This window comes from Eleutherodactylus coqui, chromosome 10, assembly GCF_035609145.1.
Source record: "Eleutherodactylus coqui strain aEleCoq1 chromosome 10, aEleCoq1.hap1, whole genome shotgun sequence".
Lineage (NCBI taxonomy): Eukaryota > Metazoa > Chordata > Amphibia > Anura > Eleutherodactylidae > Eleutherodactylus > Eleutherodactylus coqui.
In genome coordinates, this window is record NC_089846.1 from 136,345,355 (window position 1) to 136,365,903 (window position 20,549).

Consider the following 20,549-nt stretch of genomic DNA (forward strand, 5'->3'; position numbering starts at 1 on the left):
GTGTGGTCTTCCCTGTGTGTCTCCGCGAACGTCTCTATTGTTTTTTTGATGTCTCCGGCACAGACAACGTCGTTAAGCAAGTTGTCATTGAGTTTCCACTGAAATGTTTTGGGAGGTCCTCCCATTCTAGAGAGACCCCCGTAGATAGGGGCGTGGTCTGACCAAAGGAAGGGGCCTATGGAGCACGAGGGGCTATGGTCCAGCAGTCTGTGGGATATAAAAAGATGGTCTATTCGGCTGTAGCTGTTATGCACCGCCGAGTGGAAGCTATAGTCCCTGACCCCGGGGTGCAAAATCCTCCACAGGTCCACCAGCCTCAGCCTATCTAGTTCTTTTTGGAATGTACGACGTGCTGTGTGGGAGATGGGGGACTTACCGACCGACGAGTCCACTCCCGGGTCCATTACCAGATTGAGGTCGCCACCCAGGATCACGTCAGAGCCATCGGCGAAGTCAGCCAGTTTTCTCAGAGTTGTCCGCCCGAAGGAGACCTGGTCCTGATTGGGAAAATAGATGTTAGCAAATGAGATTATTGAATTCATGACCTCTAGTTTTAAGAAGATATAGCGGCCCTGTGGGTCGACCAGTTGATCGATCATTACATGTTGGAAGGACTTATGTAGTGCCACCGAGACCCCTCTTGCCTTTTTTGTTGGGTGCGGGCTGTGGACCCACGTGGTGTAGAATTTGGAGGAAAAGCGTGGAATGTTGTCAGCTTTAAAGTGGGTCTCCTGCAGCATGGCTACCATTATTTTTTTCTTGTGTAGGTGATACAGGACTTGGCTTCTTTTCCCTGGGGTGTTCAGGCCTTTAACGTTGTAGGTGCAGACTGTTATGTTGGCCATTTCTTTGGTAATTGAGTGAGCGTGTTTTGGGGTGCTATGTGACCAATCTTGGGGTGCGGGGGGGGGGGAGGCACAAGTGGGAAGGGTGGGAAGAGGGAGTGAAAGGACAGCACAGAAACAGACAGGAGAAAGATAACATATATGGGGTGAGTCCCCATCAAACTTTCCTCAGTGCAGTTTAAGGAAAACACCTTACGTGGCAGCGCCCGGGCTGCACCCTCTGCTGGGGAACGAACGAAACCTGGCACCGGAGCTGCGCCCCGTTACGGCCGCGGCTAGAACAAATAAAACAGTTAAACAGCATAACATTTTAAGGCTATAGCTTAGTAGCACCACTCTCGGGTGCGTTGGTGATGTCTCAGCGGATCTCTGGAGCGGGTGGGCAAGCGAGAACATCTGCTTGCGTTTGCGTTAGTCTCATGACATTTGGTCGGCATATCAGGAGAGAGGGTCTGGATCGTCAGCGTTTGGTTTTGTCGCCGGCTCTTTGCCATGGGGAGCCCACAGCGGGTGCCAGCGTCCCCACGCTTCTGGACCAGTCCGGTAGGTCAATCATCGGAAGTTCGAATGTATGCAGGAAGTTGGGCAGATCCCCCAGGGACCTGAAGGTTGCTCTTTTGTTCCCTTTGCGTGCCTGCAGTTGGAAGGGGTAGCCCCATTGATATAGAATGTCTTTGTCTTTCAGCGCCGTCAGTAGTGGTTTTAGTGCTCTTCTTTGTTGAAGTGTACGGCGGGAAAGATCTTGTAAGATGAGAATGGGGGACCCCTTGTAGCATAGGTTTCTGGCTTCTCTAGCGCATCTCATTATCTGCTCTTTCTCCTGAAAGAAGTGCACTCTGCACACTACATCTCGCGGCCTTGCGGGGTCTGCGGAGCGCGGGCCCAGGGTGCGGTGAATTCTGTCGATCTCTATAAGGTCTTCTGGTGGGCGATTCAGCAAGTCGTTGAAGAATTTTTGTGCCCAGGTGGCGAGTTGGTTTTGTTCGACCCTTTCGTCTAGGCCTCTTATGCGCAAATTGTTCCGCCTATGGCGGTTTTCAAGGTCGTCTACGTGAAGAAACAACTCTGCAATTTGGGCCGACTGTGCTTGGATGACCTTTCTGTGCGAGTCGACAGTGTCTATTAGCTTTTCCTGTATTTCCTCCACTTCCCCTAGGCGTTGGCCTACGTGTAGGATATCTTTTTGCAGACCTGTAATGTCTCTTTTGTGGGATTGTTCTAGCTTATATAGAGATTCGTCCAGATCTCTTTTGGTGGGGAGTGCACGCAGGTGTGCGCGCCAATCCCATTGCTCCTCTTCGCGGTGCGGGTCTGTTGGAGGGTACTGGCGTGGGCCCCTTATGTTTGCCCCTGGGGGTGGTGAATAGGGGGAGCCTGGGGGGCTGCAGGGGTCTTGAGATGCTGCTGGTTCTTCTGTGTCTTTTATGGGCCGCCCCTCCCCCGCTGCTGTTTGTGTGCCTGGTGGGGAGTGCTGTGACCCGGCCTGTGGTGTTGCTGTGTCAGGGTGATTTTTGTCTGACCTGCTTTGCGATCCTCCTGGAGACTGTGAGCAGTTTGTGGGTCTGAGGTCCCTGGACTGGCCGCTTGTGCTGTCCTCCGGGTCGTCCGTCTCTGCAGCTCTCTCCCTCTGCCCGCTGCTGCTGCTGGGACGCGCCGGACCCCCCGTCGGCGCCATCTTGGTTTTTCCCCGTGCGCCGGCCGCCTCTGCTTGCGGTCTCAGGAACGGCTCCAAACTGCCTGTGATATGTTCCGGGGCTCGCCCCGAGGTGCTCTGGGCTCTCCTGCGCCCCATGGTGTCTTTCTGTGCCGCTGGATCTGCCTGTGAAGCCTTGAGGAAGCCGCGGTCGCCGGAGCGCGTCTCAGAGGCGACTTACTCCTGCATCAGGTAGCTCCGCCCCCATATTTAATATTTTTGAAAGTGGGGAGGAGAAACCAAAAATAAAAAAATGGCCACAAGGGGTTAAAACAAAATGGTTATGTTTAAAGACAATGGTCTCCCAACAAAATATACAGCTCATTCACAGAGAGTCATAATAGGGCTGTGTGACAAAAAGTCAAACAGAAGACGCCACAGAGATAGGAGATGTGAGAAGAGAGCGGGTGAAGGCGGGGGTACTGCCCTGTCCCCTGCTGGTGCCCACCGCAGCCATCTAGGAAAACTCTCCTCAAAGGACATCGTGCTGCTTGTATAACTTTATTAACACGATAACCATGAAAACAAACAAGGCTGAATCGGGACGTTAAATGTCTCTCAAACTCCAATATATGGGGATTCTCAAAGAATGTCTTTTAGGCGCAATGTCCATGACCGTATTTGCACTGCGGAATCCAGAGCGGCCATTCGCCTCCAGATCCATAGGACATGCTGTGGAAAACGCTTTTTAATGCCCACAAGCAGGAAATCAACTGCAATTTTCCGCTCACTGGGGAAAAATCACAGCATGTCTTATTCCAGTGCCGGCCTCGCACCGACAGCTTCCATTGCAGTCAATAGAAGCGGTCCGTCCTGCGGCGGGTTGCAGAGGATCCACATAATCACCCGCCCGACTCTCTGCACTGCACATGTGCGTTAGCGTGCCAGCCAGCACATCCGCAGACCAGAAAGAAGACTTCAAGACCGTTACGTGGGGGTCAATGCCGGGCACAGGGTCTGATTCCGCTGTGAGATTTTGCAGTCATAATCTGCCCCGGCCGTGTGCATTTGGCCTTACAGTCTACATTCCCGAGTGTTATCAAACAAACAACTAAAGTCCCAAAATGTGTAGAACAAAGTCCTTCTGTTTACTGAGATACAATTAGGCCCGTTGTCTCTGGATATACCATTTGCCGGGGTTATTTGTTAGTAAGTTGGTATTACTGTGGTTTCCTCTGCAGAGGTAAATACCTGATAGGCTTGATAGAGAGAAGGGAGCACAGCAAAACAGGTCTCTGTATGGTTGGAGCTCCTCTTGTGATCTCTGGTGGCTTAGCTTTCTTCCCCGGGAGCTTCATGCCCGTAGGGCTGCAGCCCTCCACACAGGACTTACACAAAAGGGGTTCTTTACTGTAAGAGCAGTGAGACTCTGGAACTCTCTGCCTGAGGACGTGATGATGGCAAAATCCATAGAGAAGTTTAAGAGGGGACTAGACTCTTCCTAAAGCACTATGACATTACAGGATATAGACATCAAATAACCAGAAGGGATGTTGATACGGGTATCTTCCGACTACCTGTCTTACAGTCAGGTAGGAACTTATCAAATGTTGATCCAGGGATTATTCTGACTGCCATTATGGAGTCAGGAAGGATTTTTTTCCCCCCAAAATGGGGTAAATTGGCTTCTGTCTCATTGGAGTAATTTTGCCTTCCTCTGGATCAACGAGGGGGGATGGAAACTGGCTGAACTCGATGGGCATTGTCTTCATTCAGCCTAACACACGATATTACTATGTTAGGACTGCTTTGGGGAGTATCCTCTGCTCCAGGACCAAAGGTGTTGCTGTCCTTCTTCCTTCTTGCTCACACAATCTCCGTCTCACATCATGCTCCTCATTAAAGACCAGCTCGCTGCGCTCCCTCCCCCTCTTAAAGTAACAGTTACTAACATTGAGTGTGCTAAAGTTAACAAAAACAAGAAATAATTGGCAGCAGCAGTACACCAGTACCCCTCTTACACAGGGACTATGCATCTCTGTAAAGCCGGGATTACCAAGTGACTGAAGCTCCATAGCTACTAAAAACGGTTGCTGTAATTCAGCTGCATCCTGGAATCCGGTTGCAGAGATAATAGAGGATAGAAGTATAACTGGCCGACATAGGAAATAAAAGACAGCGCAGTGTGCAACAACGGGGAGACATTGGTAAACTTTGAGAAATGTGAGAAAACCCCAACTGTGTAACCCAAATACCTTAACATCTCAGTTACAGCTCAGCCCAGCCGCGAACATCAAACAGCTTACCAAGAGTCCCCAACGCTACCGGCCACAGGATGTCTACAGAGGAGTACAAGAAATTGTAAGATGTCATATTAATATACAGTGAATATAGTAATCTCTGTATTATGGTACTAATTAACACATCCTTCTCTGGTGCATATCAGTCCTATTTTCCCAAGGACTGTCCCACAAACCAGTCAGCAAGGAACAAGGCATATAAAACTTTGCTTAAAATGGACATTTTGGGGCTGTTTGTGATATTACTGTGTGGGACGGGGTGGGGCTTAAAATGTCCCACAATTTCGTATTGAAATTTTGGGAGGTGTACTTTGGGGTGTATTCATTGTTGTACTGATTGTACTATTTTGCATAGGGCACCATATAATGTAAAGAACAGATCCTCAGATGTATCAGATGATGAGACACTTTATACACCACGGGAACAAGACATCAGGTAAATATTGCTCCTAAATACCTCCATGCTGACTCTATAATGTATCACTTATAGATGATATAAGTTGTGTGATCATGCAGTTTTCAATGTGACAATGAACAATAGGACTAGCTAAGGCCGGTTTCACATCTCGCTGGGACCTCCGGAGGTTCTGTCACAGATCTGGCTCAAATTACTAAAAGAAAAAGGGCTGCATGTAATGCTTCTTCTTCTGTCGGACAGCTGGGGGAAAAGCAGGGTCAATGGGGTCCATCCTTTATAGTCAATGGGGTCCGTCCACTATAATCAATGGGGTCCGTCCAGCACTGTTCGGTTCCGACCAGAGACGGAGCTGTTCAGAAGCAGGGAGTCCCCTTTCCTGCTTCCTTAACGGAGCCAGATATATTGTAAGATGACGGCCAAATCAGACTACAGAGAAAAATTACAAAAGAAATTCCAGCTCACCAATCACCTTGGTTACAAAAGGCCAGAACATGAAAGTGTTCGACCAATCACATGTAGACCAGTAGCACCAAGGAGAAAATCAAGCCCAGCCAATGGTAGAGCAAGAAATTTAAAAAGCACCTTTTATTACAAAAATGTTTAAAATATAGAGCATTAGTGCATTGACCACATTACATAAAAAATATGTCAGTTTTTCAGACGCGTTTCCGGTGCAAACAGCACCTTAGTCATTGCAACCAGAATCAGACTACACAGGATATGTTTGTAGTCTGTTACCAAGAAAACACATACGTCTGCATAGTAGCTGCTATTTCTTTTTAAAGGGGTTATCCAGGGAGGGAAATATTTACCAAACCCAGCCGGGGTCCAGCAGTATTGGCGTCTCCACTTGCTGCTGAGTTCTAACACCAAGTCACATGGTATAGAGCCTGCTGTCCATATTGTAGTGGCTCAGTTTGGTACTGCAGGCACGACTGCACCACTGAAATCAATGGGAACTGTACCTGAAGTACCAAACTATGGTGCTACAATGTTTACAGCTCTATCTGCTTCCAGCATTGTCTGCACTGACAGCAGGCCTGTCTATTAGCTGATCAGTAGGGATCCTGAGTGGCGGGCCTTGCCGATCAACTATTGATGACCTCATGATAGATCATCAGTAGTAAAAGTCCTGGACAACCCCTTTAATCCCATTCACTTCTACATAATAAAAGGCCATGCCTAGTCCAGCAAAGCTGGGGCAGCTCTTTGCAGCAGCGCTCTGATGTCCATACACACTAGTAATGCTGAGACCCCTGTAATATATCACTTCTAATTAGATGTCCGCATCAGAATCAACTCTTATATTGTTTGTATGTTTGTTTGCCGCTACAAGGACTGAACAAGCCAGCAGTGTATTAAGAAGCACATCATCCAGGGACCGCTCCTATGTCTTATCGGCGGCTAAAAGAAACAGCGGGTGAGTTCTTCTTCGAAGCAACGAACAATGGACATTATCATAGAGTTTGATTATTTCTAATGAATTCTTGCTGCACTTCAGCCATATGAATAACACATAACATGCCGCGCTCACACTTCCTAATTAGAGATGAGCGAACGTACTCGTTTAGGGCGATTTCGCAATCGAGCATCGCTTTTTTTGAGTAACTGACTACTCGGGTGAAAAGATTCGGGGGGCGCCGGGGGTGAGCAGGGGGTTGCAGAGGGGAGTGGGGGGGGGGGGAAGCTCCCCCCTGTTCCCCACTACTACCCCCTGCTCCACCACGGCGCCCCCTGAATCTTTTCGCCCGAGTAGTCAGTTACTTGAAAAAAGTGGTGCTCGAGTGTGAAATCGCCCTAAACGAGTACGTTCGCTCATCTCTATTCCTAATGCATGACGTAACTACCGGGTGTCTTAGGAGGACTAATGGAAACTGTGATTAGGAGCATCAGTGATCTTGTAATTGCTGGGTTCAATAGAAGGAACGGCTCTGCCACTTAATTTTAATCACTACATAGCGCTCATTGAGAGAAGGTCGGCTAGAGAAGAGAAGACAGAAATGGTTAAAAGCCACTACTCTCTTCTCCCTGGTGGTCTCTGGCAGCCAAGTACTGATGTGCTCATGCTAGATTGCATGGCAGGAGCTTTAAACCCGTGCACATTTACAGTGATGAGGGTTGAAAGCCCAGGACCAAGAACAGGACATCTACGGCAAGTTAAAATAATTTAACTATGGGGTCTCAAGATTGCAGGTATGTCCTTGCCGTGCATGGGGGAGGACGGGAAATGGAACTGTTGGACAAACTAATGTTCTATTTCATCTGCCCAATCTTGTGTTCTAGAGATCTGTGTCAGTGGCTTTCCCACCTTTGCATTCAAAATACATGCATGCTTGGCCAAGTTAAGCATGCATGTCTACAGGATCTCTCCCCCCCCCCCCCCCCCCACTCACCCCCGCTGCCCCCCGAGCCTGCTCGGTCGAGAATGCAGTTACTCGAGAAGAGTGATGCTCACTCGAGTAACTGCCTTATCCAAGCGTGCTCGCTCGTCTCTGTTCGTATGCTAAAAACCCGTTGTAGCGAGTATTTCGAGAAACTATTTGGACAATTGTTGTGCCTTGTAAAGCCGCCCTAATTTGGAAAACAATTTACTGATTGATAGGTGTGAAGATAAATGAAAAGTAGATACAAAGTTGCTTGCTTTTTTAAGTTATCAAGAAAGTGTCCTGATTGGGTCTGATTACACCTCTCACTGTTGTATTGCAGAACTGGAGTGCAGGAAACATCGGCACCTTTTGTGGCGAAAAGGTGAGATAATTAATTGGTCCAATGTTTTGTTTCTATTGACATATAACAGTTCATCAAAAATATACTTTGTAATCTAATTTATGGGATTAGTAACATGATCATTTTAATTTGTGAACTGTAAAGGCCCATTTAGACACAACGATTATCGCTCAAAATTAGCTGAAAAGCCATTTTTGAGCGATAATCGTTATGTGTAGCTGCACTGACATCGTTCACTTTTCGTTATCCTGTCGCTCATCGTCGTCTTTCAGCGTGCTGACCATGAGCCTTATCAGGGATTCACAGCATGATACAGCTGATACTATTGTTTCAGCTGTATCCCGCTCCCTGAACACAGGCGGGGTATGAAGAGCAGAGCGGTCCAGCTCTGTTCTCCATACCTGGCACAGAGCGCTCAGCTGTATAACAGCCAGGCTCTCTGTGCAGAAAACATCTGGATACAGGAGACAAGCGGGGACACCCCGCTTGTCTTCTGCATCCTCCGCTCCGAGCGCTCGGCTGTATAACAGCCTGGCGCTCGGAGCGGAGAACAGCTGGATGCAGAAGACAAGCGGGGACACTTGTCATATTACAAGTACATGGTCAGGGAAAAAATGTTTTACCTGCGGCAAACAGATGTATTCTGGCTGTTTTTTTACCCTGGATTGAGTTTTTATGTTTAAATGGATAAACTTTATGTCTTTTTTAAAGAGGTTTCCAGATTTTTTTTTCCTTTTTATCCCCCATCTTACTTTATAAACTGACACTCTGTACTGAAAATGCATTTGCTCTGCCCTTCGGTGAGAGGGGACATGACCTGTGACGTCATCAGGTCCACACAGACTTGGAGTTAATCGGGCCAGACCTGTATATGGGACGTCCTTGATGACGTTCCGTTTTTAGGCCTGACGTTAGCTGCAACGGCTATACGGATAAACAACCACGTAACCACTGCAGCCAATGTAAACACCGAGTACGGAGCGGTGATGGGGAACAGCCGGAGTGTGTGCAGGGAGTATCCTTTTTTCTTACTTTTGTAATTCATCCCCCCCCCCCCCCACCACCAATGTTACTTTATTTGGATGCCTTGTTTAAAATACTCCCTTTTCCTTCATTAAAGCTTAAATGTATATACTTCTTTTTCATCCTTGAAGGGTGCAAATAGAAGAAGAGGAGACCAGTCCGAGGAAGAGTGAAACGCTCCCTAAAACTCTGTCTTCTTATCTATATGACGATAACAAAAGGTTTGTTTTATAAGAATGCTACAAGGATTTTATTATAGGGGTTCAGAACTTATGATTTATGGCGTACAACTAGGACATCTGATTAGTTCAGGTCTTACTTCTACGACCCCTGTGGATCATAAATATGAAAGGGGGGAGCAGCTCAGAGGTTAATATATTTAAATATTGAAGGGTTAGTTGACTGTTGCTTTGTTTTTAGGTAGGATGTAATAGGGCCATATTAGGATTAGTACACCCCTGCCCTCTTCCATTTGACTTTGCCCTTGCATCCAGTGATTTATTATAAGTCGTTACCTACCTATTCCAGGGCATTTTATTAGTAGTTTTCTATTAGGCCTCATGTCCACGGGGAAAATCGGGCCCGCTACGGATTCTACATGTAGAATCTGCAGCGGGTCCCTCCTGCCCCGCGGACATGAGGGCTGAAAATACAAATAAATGACAATAAACTCACCTCCCATCCGCTCCGTTTCTTCTCTTCGCGGCGGCGTCATCTTCTCTCGTCGCGGCCGGATCTTCATTCTTCGGCTCGGCGGATGTGCACGATGACGTCGGTGACGTGCCCCGCGCATGCGCCGGGCCGAAGCAAAATGATCCGGCCGCGGCTGAGAGAGGATGGCGCGGCGCCGAAGAGAAGAACCGGAGCGGGTAAGTAAAATGTGATTTTTGTGTCCCGCGGATCCGGACGGCTTCCATAGGCTTCAATAGAAGCCCGCGGGAGCCGTCCCCGCGGGAGACCCGCATGAAAATGGAGCATGGTCCAGATTTTTTCATGCTCCATTTTTTTTAAAATCACTTTTATTGACGATCCGCGGGTATTTATCTACCCGCGGGTGGTCAATGCATCCCTATGGGGTGCGGATCCGCGCGCGGGAGAAGAGTTAAAATCCACTGCGGATTTAAATTCTTCTTTTCCCCGTGGACATGAGCCCTTACTTTTGTTTTCATTATATAAACTAAATATATTCAGGTATTAAAGCTTACCTGAGTTTTCATTACTTTTTCAAACGTTGTCCAGGTAATTGGCCTCTGCTTTGCTGTTGTTAGAACAGTTATCCAGTTTGAGCCCTACAATTTTAGTTTTTCTTGTAGATTTTCGTATTTCCCTTCTGTTTGCTATCCACTTACACGTGGGCACATGTCCTAAGCAGCTATTCCAACAGTACTGTAATGGCCAGGGTTTCGTTTCCAACACTTCCCATGCTGCCTTCCACAGCTTTTTTCCAATCAGCTGCAAGGCAGCATCTGAATGCCTGCTCCTCTGTTGCATCTAGTAACTAACAGTATCCCCATGTTCCTGATACTAGAGAAGCTAAATGCCTAAGAACAGGCAGTGGATTCCAAAGCTGCTAAAGGAGACCCGTAGTGACCAGTACTTCAAACTTGATTTTCAGTGGTAAAACAAATACATTTTTGATGCAAATATATTACAAGATTGATAATATACAAACAGGCTGTTTGATGAGTATAAGCTGTGTGAAAAGTCAGTGTCCATTTAAGCATAGGGATGCGATAGAGGAGGTCTGCACTTCAGACTGTCCTGTGTTACCCAAACAAAAAGACATGGGTCATCCATGCATGATATGCCGGCCATTCATTTCTATGGCAGGCGTGTAATATAGCAATTTCCCTGCATTAGACTCCTCAACTAAATAAGTGGTGGTCTTTTTCTACCTTTATATTTATAGTTTGACCCCATTCCTTATTTCCTTTTAGGTTTGAGAACCACTGGAAAGAAACACAAGCAAACCAAGCAACTTCACCAACACCCCCCTCCAGATTAGAGTAGGTTTGGTGTTTTTTAATATAATTATGACTACAATTTACATTGTCTTACGGTGCCTCCTCTGACTCGCTTGTGGTTAAAGTAGGCAACATAACCACATATACAGTTGAACGAACATGCATATTAAAGTGCATTCATATACGTAACTTCGCCCACTCTAAATAGCCGTGAAATCCAACCATATTGGAGCAACAGGAAGTACTATAGCACCAATAGCAAAACATTCAGCATGTTGTTCCTGGCGATTAATAGAATATTCGCAAACTTGATTTAGTTGTCATGTATTTCCTGGGTGTCTCTTGGCTCTACTAATCCTTTATGGTCCTGTAGCCCGATTTGCCCTGGTGGTCCAGTGCACAACTAATCCCTGGTATTTAGTGTCAAACCAATAAGCAGAGCTCCTCCATTAACGATCTTCATTACGTGAGTTCTGTTTGGTTGTAAGAAGGATAGAACTCGCACATGAAAAGAACCTATTAATTTCAAGACAGGGACAGGACAAAGACAAAGAATGGAAAGAGAGTGATCCAATGCTTCAACAGTATTTGCGGTCCATACGATGCCGCACCCCAGGGGTCTCAAAGGAGAAGGTAGCTAATCTCCTCTAAGACTCTAAAAGACGTCCTAATGTGACCAAGTCGCCATAAACAGGTTGACCTTATTATTTGAGGCCGCAGTCAGGTGCCTTATTCCCCGGACCTCCTTTACTTTGGCATATAGTTCCATACAAGTAAGGGGGAAGCTCCTGCCTCCACTTCTGAGCAATAAGACATTTATCTGCAGTAAGGCTATAGAGTAAGAGCTTAGACGCAGAACGTCCAAGACCAGATGGGGGGACATCCAGTAAGTAGTGTAAAGGTTCTAATGGGATTTGCACATCTAGTATGTCTTGGAGCAGTGATTGGACAGTCAACCAGAAAGGTTGGATTTGGCCACCCATCCGATATATGTGGGTTAACGAGGCTTCTGTTGCTTTGCTGCACCAACACTCATTGGGAATGGTAGGATTCAGCTTCAGTACCATAGGAAGGTCGGGGTGTGATATCAGAACATCAGTATCTTGTACTGGCTATCTTTATATTGAACACAGGATGAGGACTTGGAAGCTTTTTCTCAGATCAAAGCCCAGGTAGTAAACCGTAGTAGAGTACCTAAAAAGGATTCCCAGTCCTCCATATGTTGAAACCTTGATCTGGTGACGGATTAAGAAGTAGTTTATAAATTGTCGAAATGACCCCCTCTGTAGGGGGTCTCCATTTTGCAAAGTTTTTCAAACTGCGTGTCAAAACCTGATGGGAGCCAAGTAGAGTACATAAAATGTGTAATTTGAAGGTAATGGTATCGACAATTTAGGGGCAGATTAAAGATACCCTGTTTCTCTGAAAATAAGACATACCCTGAAAATAAGACATAGCATGATTTGCCAGAATTTTTGAGGATGCAAAATGATTTTTCAGGCTTTTTGAGGATGCTTGACATATAAGCCCTACTCCAAAATTAAGCCCTGCTAACAGTTAATTTAAAAAGCCAATTTAAATAGTGTGTAAAAAAGTTAAATCTTTTTGAACAAAAATTAATATAAGACACTGTCTTATTTTCGGGGAAACGTGGTAGATTGTAATGTTTCAAAAGGCAACATTGTGATGTACAATATCTGCCCAATGGAATAAACCATGTCCGAGCAAGGATTCGCTGGCCATTAGGGAATGAAGGGTTTAACAGAAAGGACATCCTGGTAGAGTTAGCTGAAGACGATGGGAACTTTTTAGAGCAATGTTTTCACATAACTGAAGGCTATTGGTTTGGGCAGGTGGGTGCGGAACTGTAGGAAGGGTGATGCCCATAGAAGAGGGTTGACCAGTCTTTTACGCCGCATAAAAAAAAGCACCATCTTTGGTGCTCTTCTATCTAATGTAAAAGATTGAGAGGAATGGAAACTATTTAAGACGGAGACCATAAAGGCCTCCGCCTCGTATAGTCACCACTATGGTTCCATCCTGGTTCCATCCGCATGCAGTTTTCTGCATAAAAGATGTAAACCGAGAAACAGCAGCAGAGTCACAAAACGCAAAAAGAAATCAGCCTTCTAAAGTCTTTACATCTTTTGTCATATTCGCTAGTGTTACTTACACAGTGTTAATAAGGAAGAATGAACAGTACTTCTGCAGCGCCACCTATTGGATGGCAGCATTCCTTCAAATCAATGTCCGACCCTTTATAACAATGGTTGGGAATTGAAAACCAAGTCAGAATCCATATACAGACAGCTGTTTTGGGGGTTTTGCCCCTCATTAGTGCGGAGTAGGATCCTGGCTTGGCTAGTGAGAGGCCTGTGACATGGGTCGGGAGGGGTATCATCTCACCTTAAGGAGAACACCTAGAAGGTGAATGAGGACACTTATAAGGCCATGCATGCTCCTCTGGATGGTGCTGCAGAGGTATTGTTCCATCTTCCTTATTTGCATATATTACCCAGAGGAGCTTTCATGGCCTTATAAGTCTTCTCACTCAGCTCCTAGGTGCTCTCCTTACACAGTGTTAATATGCGGCTTGTGTAAAAGTGGAGGGAAGCGATATCATAATATATTTAGTCATCAGATTTAGGTACTTGGCCACAATTATGGTACCATCTGAAAAATAACATAAAACTGTGTTCTTTCTACAGAACCAGCAATAGCAGCAGCGGCCCAAAATTAACCTCTTATTCTACCAGCAACACCGTGGAGAACCAAAGCTCAGCTAGAATACCTGAACCTGGGAAGATCACAGTTGTCACAGAAGGAAGGTCTGTTACTATACTAATATGTCCATCTCCTACGTCATCACTGTTTATGGCCTTTACTATTCCATGATGAATAACTGATAGCATTCCTTCTTAATCTATTTACTTAATACATATATAGTATAGAGTAATTTAGAGTAATGCAGATGGTACAGTTCTACCAGGGCCCCTGTGCCTGAGAGGGCCCAAAGGGAAAGCAGTGACTGCGAAAATGTGTAACAATAAAAAGGTCATTGTCTATACAAGGTGTAATCAAAAAGACGGATCCAGCCCGATATCTCAGTACTGATGTCCTATACTGAAATAACAATTGTCTACTTGAATAGGAAGGCATGGATGCGCTACAGGATGGTATGGTGTACGGGGGCCCTGGAACATGGGTTTTAATTTTGTGTTGTGGCCCCTGTAAGAGAGAGTAAAGCTCAATTGCAAATTCGAAGAGTAGCTCGTGAGAAGCAGAAGTCCTCTTATCATGTTTCTCTAAGTGCCATGGGACTGCGGCTACGACTGAAGTAGGGAAATGTAAGTTCTGCTAGTAAGACCTAAGTGAAGGTGTACTCAGTGGCCTCCTTCTGCTACAGACCAACCAGGAAGTCATCCAGCGCCGTCTGCAGGTGATGCAGGTACCGGTCTGCGTTGGGCCTCCTTTGGGTTCGCTTTCACATAAGCTGTACTTACAGAACTTACATTTCCTTATTTCAGTCCTAGCAGCGGTCCCACCAGACTTAGGCTTTATTCACACAAGCGTTTTCACGCTGCTACTTAGCCGCATTTATACGTTGGCCGAAAATCGCAGCCATCTGAAGCATTGGCTACCAATGTATTTGTTCAGATACGTAAAAACGCTGGAAAAAATAGCACATTCGCGACCGAAATCGGCGACCAAAGTTATACGCTGGCGGAAAAGATAGGTCTTGTCCTATATTTCGACCAATATATGTCGGCGGCTCCCATAGACTCCTATGGGAGCTGCAAAAAAAGGGAGTTTAACAGTGTCCAACGCAGGGAAAAGCTTCCAGGTGCCTCTATTAAGGTATTAGAAGTCAATCTGAGGACATAGGCCGACCGAGGGATTTCTGGGCTGCGGCGTATTGTTCTGGGGCCCCCGTGCACTATACCATCATGTAGCGATGCTTTCCTATTCCAGTACGCTGTTTTTAGTTCAATATAGGACACCAGTACTGAGATATAGCGCTGGATCAGTCTTGTTGATAACACCCTGTATAGCACCAACATACTGCTGTGCAAACATTGTATTCTCTCATACACACTAGTGTTCATTTCATAGGAATCCCAGAAACCAAGTATGTTTTTAGAATGTGGGAGAAAACCAGAATAAGTCATGTAGTACAAGACGTTTCTACACATTGCATGCAGATCTTGTCCCTGATCAAATCTGCACCTTCTTCTGCAAGGTATTAGGACAATAATCCTGTGCAATGGTGAACTGCAGTGCCCTCTTCTGGCAAAATATGGAACTGCAGGACGCAGTATCCCACAGCAAATCTGCAGCCAGTGGCACATCCACACCATGTCTGTTGTGCAGATTGTTTATTGTCAGACGGTGCAGATTTACCCCTCATTTCAAGGAATTAAATCCCTGTGAAAATATGAAAATGATTTGCATTGCAGCCAAATACACAGGGAGGTGCGGATCTGCTCACACAGCAGTGAGGATCTGCTCACATGGCTCTTATCTGCTTTCTGCCAGGGGTTTCAATATTTTTGATGGCAAGGATAATGTTTTCAGCGCTATCCTCGCCATCAAAAATGTTGACTGCACAGATGAACACCTGACGTCCAAGGGGCACCCAAGGGTAACAGGAGTCAGTTTCTGGGGGGCGAGGAGTTACTATGGAGGCTCTCGTTGCTCGGTGAATGTCTATGGAACCCTTCGTAAAAAAAAGTTGCACGGAGCGAGACCGGGTGAATACGGAGGGGGAGGCGAGATCATCATGCTGTTTTTCGTCAAAAACACTAAGCTTAACGCTATGAGATGAATCATTATGTCCGGCATCGATATCGTTCCAATTCTTTACTGTTATTGATTCACAAATTCGGAATCATTTGGACTGAATTGAATCTGAATTGTTTATTTTAAGCAACAACAATGAAAAAGACAAACCCAAACCTGCAGCAGGAAGCGAACTCCCTGCACCGGCAGCGACTACCAGGAAGGAGAGGTCAGTGATGGGGGGATTTCTGTTTAATTGAAGATTTGTTATTAAACAATGAATTGCGGGAATCCAATCCAGAAGCAAATTACAATATATAAAAAGGAAAAGGCGTTTTCATGTGAAAATAGGCTTGCATCACTGCGGGGAGAAAGGAACGGCCGGCGCAGCTGACAGCCACAGCAGAGGATCGCAATGTTCTCTTATTGCTTTCAATGGGGACTGTGCTGCTGACGCCGGCCCAATGAAAGCAATGGGCGATATCGCAGAAAGATAGGACATGTTGCGATGTGTTTCCTGCATAGCATTGCAACGCGGTGTTATGTAGCAAAATATCGCTAATGTGAATGAGCCCATTGAAAAGAATCAGTTTCATATTTGTGTAAGATTTGGGCGCCTCACAACGCAGAAATCTCGCACGATTTTCTCGGCAGTGTGAAAACCCTAACTGTTCATCACCGGGCCCGCTATCATTATGGACAGTGCTGGAAGCAGACAGCTCTGTCCAGCTTGCAGCTGCCCGGGTTGGTATTGCAGGCACAGCTCGCATTGAATTCAGTGGATGCTGTACTTGTATAACCCAACTGGGCCGCTGCTTCCAGCATCGTCCATAATGATAGCGGGCCTGGTGATTACAGCAATGTTTCTAGTGCGTTGCCTCATAAATATAAACTTTTTTTGCAAAACTGTTTATAAATATGAACATGATTTGCATTGCAGCCAGACATTCTCAGAGGTGAGGATCTGCTCACATGGCTCTTATCTGCTTTCTGCCAGGGGTTTCAATATTTTTGATGGCAAGAATAATGTTTTCAGCGCTATCCTCGCCATCAAAAATGTTGACTTCACAGATGGACACCTGATGTACAAGGGGGCACCCAAGGGTAACAGGAGTCTTCTTCTGGTGGGTGGATGATACTAGTAGAGGCTTCTGTTGCTGGTGAATGTCTATGGAACTCTTCGAAGGCGGTATCCAGCAGACATTGGTTGGAAAGGTACACTCAGCTCCAGTGATTTTTTTTTTCAAAAAGTTTCTCGTTTTTTCGCCTACGTTGTGACGACTGATCATACGAACAACGTGCAGCGGTGAAATTTTGTTTCCTTTTCCACTGCTCAAAGCACACGTTAAAAAAAAGTTGCACGGAGGAAGATGGGGTGAATGTGGAGGGTGAGGCAAGATCGCCATGATGTTTTTTTGTCAAAAATAGCACAACGCTATGAGATAAATCATTATGTATATATAAGTCTAGCATGGATAGCGTTCCAATTCTTTACTGTTATTGATTCACAAATTTGGAATCATTTGGACTGAATTGAATCTGAATTGTTTATTTTAAGCAACAACAATGAAAAAGACAAACCCAAACCTGCAGCAGGAAGTGAACTCCCTGCACCTGCAGCGACTACAAGGAAGGAGAGGTCAGTGATGGGGTGATTACTGTTTAATTGAATATTTGTTATTAAACAACGAATTGTGGGAAATCAGGAAGCAAATTACAATATATAAAAAGGAAAAGGCGCGGATAGTCACACGTTGCTCGCCTACAACAGCTGATGCTACATGTAGAACCTGACGACTGATCATCAATGTGACACTCAGAGACTTGTCATCCGCCGGGGAGACTGCTGACCTAACGCCAGTAAGCGGGGGGAGTTCGCTCTTTTAGGCCCAATGTCCACGGGTGGATTTGATTTGCGGACTCCGTTCAGGGCACCCACAATTGAATGGCTGTGATTGTGTAACCCAGCGCCTTCTTTCATTGGCTGATGCGGTGCTGGATTAATCAATCAGAACATTAGTTTGCTGGAGGCGGGAAATTCAAGCCCCGCTTCCAGGAAGAAATGCTCTGTCGGCGTTAGGCAGGCTGCAGCAGTGACCCGCGCGAGGACTGGAATGCCGGCAGTAGATGAGTATTGGTGTTTGATTTTTTACATGTAGTATAGTTAGGGCTTATTTTTGGGGAGGTCCGGAACGGATTAATGGCATTTCAATTCATGGGAAAAATTGATTTAAGATAACTGTGTTTTGGCTTAAGAGCTTCGTCACGGAACGGATTAAACTCTTAAGCTAAGGCATCACTGTATATTACAGAAATGATGACCTAACACAAGCTAGTAGAGAAGAAGAAGTTAGTGCCTCTTTAAATAAATTTTGTTAGATAGTGAAATTTCAATAACTTTTGTAAACTTGTTGAATTATTTTTGCTAAGACCAGATCCTGTTCCGAGGCCTACACAACTCTTACATTAAAGAATCCTTCCCTCGGAGGTCTTTTCAGCCAACTGTAAAATGAACAGTATTTTTTGGATGAGCGCATGTAGGTTTCTATAAGTTGTTTTTACCCTTAAAGCTGGCTTCACACGGGCATATGCATTTTTGCGCATGCCTCAGTGCAATGTACTTGCTCTATGAACAAGTCTTTTTTACTTGCATATTGGTGTACTTTACAGTATTTTTGCGTACAAACAGCATGTTCATTTGCACGCGGCAGACGAACACGCCCCAATTTAAATGGCTATATAGCCTGATGAGTTCCAGGTGTCTTCTTTGTTTCACTGAATTGTTTCACCCATTCCCTTGCATACTGCGTGTCTATTTGTGCACACCAATAGACTTCTGTAGGGAACTTTGGTGCGCAAATGGGCACAAAAAAGGTTCTAACTTTTTGCACACAAGAGAAGTGTACGTGCAAAATTGACATCAATGGGTTCTATTCTCTGTGTATTGTGCGTGTAAATTTTACACGCAAATACGCCCGTGGAAATGGACCTAAGGGTGGATTCAGATGACTGTATATCGGCTCGGTTTTCACGCCGAGCTGATATACGGTGTCCTCGTGTGCAGGGGGGGGAGGATGGAAGAGCCAGGAGCAGGAACTGAGCTCCCGCCCCCTCTCTGCCTCCTCTCCGCCCCTTTGCACTATTTGCAATAAAAGGAGGTGGGGCGGGGGCGGGGTTAAGTGGTGATAATTGGCCCCACCCCTGTCCCACCTCTCCTCATTGAAAATAGTGCAGAGGGGGCGGGAGCTCAGAGCACTGCTCCTGGCTCTTCCTTTTACTTTGTGACTGTCCTGCTCTGCTCTGCTGCACTTTTCACTGTTCTAACCTGTTTTACCTGTAAATGTGCCTTTAGATCACATTATGAAATCAAATGTAAATATAGAAATAACGCAATGTTCTCTCTGGCAGGGTGGAGACCAAGAAATGCGACCTTCTTCCAGATATCTTGGCTGCTTATCTGTACGATGACATAAACAGGTATTCTATGTGAACTGTGGAAATCTATGCCGAGGATCATCGCTTTAGGACTTATAACATGGGGTGATAATCACGGTCACATAACGGGACAAAAGGAAATCATTGACTTCAATGGTTTCATTCTCACTATCGGGATTCTCGCCCGTTAATTGCATGGATGAGAAAAGATAGGACTTTCTGTTTTGGCGCGGAGTTTGAACAGCCGAAGAAAGGGAAAAAAACCTTGTTCATGCGCAACTACGGTCTGTAGCGGCGAGTGTAGTTACGCATAAGCCTGTGTGTTTTTGTCCATAGGGCTATGGCTTCAATCATCCTAAAGAGAGAATAGAAAGATTTGTAGTTTAAGTTACTCCAAAATCTTTATCACGTACTACCCTGTTTTCCTGAAAATAAGACATAGCATGATTTTCCAAAATTTTTGAGGAGGCAAAATTATTTTTCAGGCTTTTTGAGGATGCTTGATGTATAAGCCCTACTCCAAAATTAAGCCCTGCTAACAGTTAATTAATTTGAACAAAAATTAATATAAGACACTGTCTTATTTTCGGGTAAACATGGTAGATGTGGGACAAATTAATTAGCCAACTAACCTCAAGGTTGGTGAATTAAATCTCAAAGTTAGCAATAGCTAAAGATTTGCAAATGACACATTTTTGCAAGCTTCTGTATCTTACAAGGAGTAAGACTCATGCCATGTTCTATCATGGCAGGTATTACCCGCGTATAGATGCCAAGATAGTGTATGGCAATCGGCAAGTACGCAATGTCATTGCATATTTGCTGCGCGACTGTCACATGTGGGCTGCAGGCACTAAATTACCCTAGTGTGCAGCCGCCTTAAAAGTCACGCTGAACTTAAGGCCCTTTGACACGCAAAGATAATCACTCAAACTGCCACATGACTGAACAAACATCAAGCGAGCTGTTGACATTTTTGACCTAGACCCCCACTGATCAAAACCTGTGACGTCACTCTAAGAAATCAAAAGTTGTTTTTTAAAGGGCAGTTCTATAAGTTTGTATAAGTTTGTCATGGTTCCCTTTAGACATTTCTTCTCAACACTCATAGTGATTTATGTCATAAATGGCAACGTTTAGGAATTACTTTTAGAGCCATAGGATATGTAAAACACTCCACAAACCTCATAACTTTTGCCCTCCTCCCAAGTACAGCTCATGCCTACATAGGAATAAGTACCGTGTTTCCCCGAAAATTAGACAGTGTCTTATATTAATTTTTGTTCAAAAAGGTTTAACTTTTTTACATGTATAGCTGCCTGGACACTATTTAAATTGACTTTTTATTTAACTGTTAGCAGGGCTTAATTTTGGAGTAGGGCTTATATTTCAAGCATCCTCAAAAAGCCTGAAAAATCATTTTGC

The 20,549-nt window shown here is 45.3% G+C and overlaps 1 protein-coding gene across 1 annotated transcript in view; it reads left to right on the forward strand.

Annotated features, from left to right (window-relative positions):
* The window catches only part of ZNF185 (zinc finger protein 185 with LIM domain), an 82,184-nt gene that overhangs the window by 14,783 nt on the left and 46,852 nt on the right, over positions 1-20,549 (forward strand). Inside the window, exons 8-16 of the mRNA XM_066582125.1 lie at positions 4,747-4,839; positions 5,134-5,214; positions 6,533-6,616; positions 7,903-7,944; positions 9,078-9,167; positions 10,884-10,952; positions 13,619-13,738; positions 15,838-15,918; positions 19,098-19,166. Coding sequence (XP_066438222.1) covers positions 4,747-4,839; positions 5,134-5,214; positions 6,533-6,616; positions 7,903-7,944; positions 9,078-9,167; positions 10,884-10,952; positions 13,619-13,738; positions 15,838-15,918; positions 19,098-19,166 — 729 coding nt within the window. The remainder of the gene's footprint in view (positions 1-4,746; positions 4,840-5,133; positions 5,215-6,532; positions 6,617-7,902; positions 7,945-9,077; positions 9,168-10,883; positions 10,953-13,618; positions 13,739-15,837; positions 15,919-19,097; positions 19,167-20,549) is intronic.